The 2,732-nt window shown below is 44.1% G+C and overlaps 1 protein-coding gene across 1 annotated transcript; it reads left to right on the top strand.

Moving 5' to 3' along the window:
- Nucleotides 1-246: 246 nt before the first annotated feature.
- LOC119723160 lies at nt 247-2,342 on the top strand. The gene is made up of 2 exons (XM_038193718.1): nt 247-928; nt 1,506-2,342. The coding sequence occupies exons 1-2, from the start codon at nt 434-436 to the stop codon at nt 1,695-1,697; spliced, it is 687 nt and encodes a 228-aa protein (XP_038049646.1). The 5' UTR covers nt 247-433; the 3' UTR covers nt 1,698-2,342.
- Nucleotides 2,343-2,732: the final 390 nt, after the last annotated feature.

The following is a 2,732-nucleotide window of genomic DNA, read 5'->3' on the forward strand; positions in this document are numbered from 1 at the left end:
ATGCTCTTGTGATCATAACAATGTATCAAAGCGAAAATCGCTCACTGATTAGCAGATTCAAGCTGACTCCGTCAAGTCTGGTGCCCGGACGTCGATTCAGTTCAGTACCGCGGCCATCGGAACAGGCGACTGGTACTGTGTGGCTAATACGTCACCCACTCATTCCTTATTAAAAACTCCTGTCCCGACTGAATAAAAAAAAAAAAAAAAGTCGGAACAAGCCAAGGTCATAATATGTAAATAAAGAATGTTGACTAATCGTTTAATTGGGCTAGAAACATGAAAACCATTGTTCAGAACACTTAACGGTGCTGGATGTCGGCCGCTGAGGCAGATGGAAGACACGAAAGCCATATGGCCTTACGCCACTCTGAAGTGATGGCAAATAATTGTTGCTGTGAAAGGCCACATTTTATGCGTGTGATAAGTTGAGATGATTGAAGAGCAGGGAGTAGTGATAGAGTTAAACATGGAGAGCTGTATTCTGCTGCCGGTTATTTCTATGTATCTTCTCTTGCTACCTGGGAGCGCCTGGTCTCTTTGCTGTCCTACGTGTAGTCTGCGCTCCGTCGACCCTCTTAACGCCCAGCAAATCGAGCAAATAAGAAGCAACCAAGAGCTGATCCAACAGATCAAACTCAACCCGTTGCTGCTCCACAACCGGTACTACCAACGCTCGGTGGTAACCCTGACCAAGCGACAGAGAGGCCAGATCTTGAGGAACCTCCCAGATTTGTTCCTGAGCGAGGAGGATTTCAGGAAGTCGCTGATGACGAGAGGGAGGGTAACCGTGGAGGAATCGCCTCAGGGGATGTACTCACGCCAGAAGAGACAGACAACAGCGACCCGTGTCTGTGAGCCGTTAGCCGGTGTAGATGCCTTACAACTTGCTCTCAATCTTGATGGTCAGGTGGTCGAGATAATACAGGTATGGCAATTAATATTAAAGTATGATTTTGAAAATTCGGTGCTTATGCATGCAGGTTCAAGATCTTGATACAATCTACATGTTCATCAGGACATGAGATATAAACCAAAGATGCAATCCATTTTCTGTTCAAAGGATGAGAGAGCATTTGTCGGATAACGTGTCTTGCCCAAGAACACAAGCACCGTGATATAGTTTGCACACGGACCATTTACACAAACTAAATGGTCCGTGGTTTTCATGACCAAATATGGCAGTCTTTGTGGGCCCTTAACGTAGAAATACGTGAACCTATTACGCGCACCTGATACGTTAATCCGCAGTTTAACTCAGTATGTAGTCATGGCCCAATTTCATAAAAGCTGTGCTTATATACGGGGTAGCCGAGAACCAGCCAAAACGAACAGTCATACACCGCATTACAATTTGACTGGTAACCTGTTTTGCAAAGCAGCCCATTTCTTTATGCTTGGCTGCTCCACAAAAATGGCCCACCATGTTATATTTCAAGGAAATGTATGACAGAACATGACTGTATTATCACTAGGTCTTGTATATACTGTTTTCCATTCCAAAGATGCCGGACCAAGATTTGAATCAGTGGATTCTGGAGGAGTCATGTGACGACTTGGAAAGCTCACCACCTGCTCCATTAGCCTGCGGCCTGGTAGACAGAGTTGTACCTGGTGTCTTTGTCACTCTCTCCGAACCCTTCATATTTGACCACGCCTATGTAGTCGTACAGAGCTGTGCCACTGTATACGTTTGAAACATTAAACAATTAAAGCTAGTCCAGGACCAGTCTGAGCCACACGTAACAGTCAGTCTGTGAGATAGGTAACCAGACTAAGCCACAAGTATGGCTGTGTCCGAATTACTTGGCTACGTCTTGAAACTGCACACGTGTCTATGGCAGCGGCTGCAGCCACTTTTCATAGACTCGTGTGTAATGTGAAGCCGTAATTCAGACACGGCCTAACAGTCAGTCAGTCATATAGTTAAGTGTGAGGACAACAGGCTGGCCTCATTACAATCACATAAACAATACAGATTCACAATGGAGTGCGCCACCAAGAGGTTGCCACGGAGAGTCAATGTTTAAAGGGTTAGTTGCCACGCAGAGCCAAATCTATTAGTACAGTGTATTACAGAAAGTTGCCGTTGCAAATTTACATTAAAAGGATACTTTAATTATTTCATGAAAATGTTGTGAACAAAATGAAACCCTGCGGTAAAAAATAGGGACAATTAACTTTACAGTTTTGGACACAGAGATCTGAAGAAAATACATTTATTGATTAAAACATTCAATTTATTTGGAGAATTAAAGGGCACATACCCTGCTGTGGATAGTAATGGACGCTACGCGTTTAAATTGTTAAAAGGTACGTTCAACTAAGATAGGTTCATTCAGTGGTAGCAAATTATTAATATTTTGTAAAAAAATAAAGGAACGTGTTCTTTTGTTTTAAAGAACGCCGGGTGGTTTTATGAATTTTCTGCCCCAGTAACCAGAACCATTGTTTAATACCTAGATATGTGATGACTTCAGCGGACTCAAATATGTTGAAGTACGTTTGTCAGGAGGCTGTGGCCTCCTCCTCCCTGAATCAGCGCGATGAGCCCCCGCCCAACCCCCGCCGTCGCCCCCGCGAAAAAATAGTTCCAAAGTGGCCTTGCCATCTTCGTGTGGAAAATAAATTCCCCATAACCATAGGGCTGTTCTCTTCTGGACAAGCCCAAAATCGGTTCTCAGAAACTGCCATCCGCAAATGGCACGTAAGATCTCAATCGTTCATTGCCC

This window comes from Patiria miniata, unplaced genomic scaffold, assembly GCF_015706575.1.
Source record: "Patiria miniata isolate m_02_andy unplaced genomic scaffold, ASM1570657v1 HiC_scaffold_16, whole genome shotgun sequence".
In the NCBI taxonomy this organism is placed as follows: Eukaryota; Metazoa; Echinodermata; class Asteroidea; order Valvatida; family Asterinidae; genus Patiria; species Patiria miniata.

Coding starts and splice junctions, on each gene's coding strand:
- LOC119723160 (XM_038193718.1), top strand. CDS start 434: ATGATTGAAGAGCAGGGAGTAGTGATAGAGTTAAACATGGAGAGCTGT. Junction 929..1,505: donor AGGTGGTCGAGATAATACAG/GTATGGCAATTA, acceptor TCCATTCCAAAG/ATGCCGGACCAAGATTTGAA.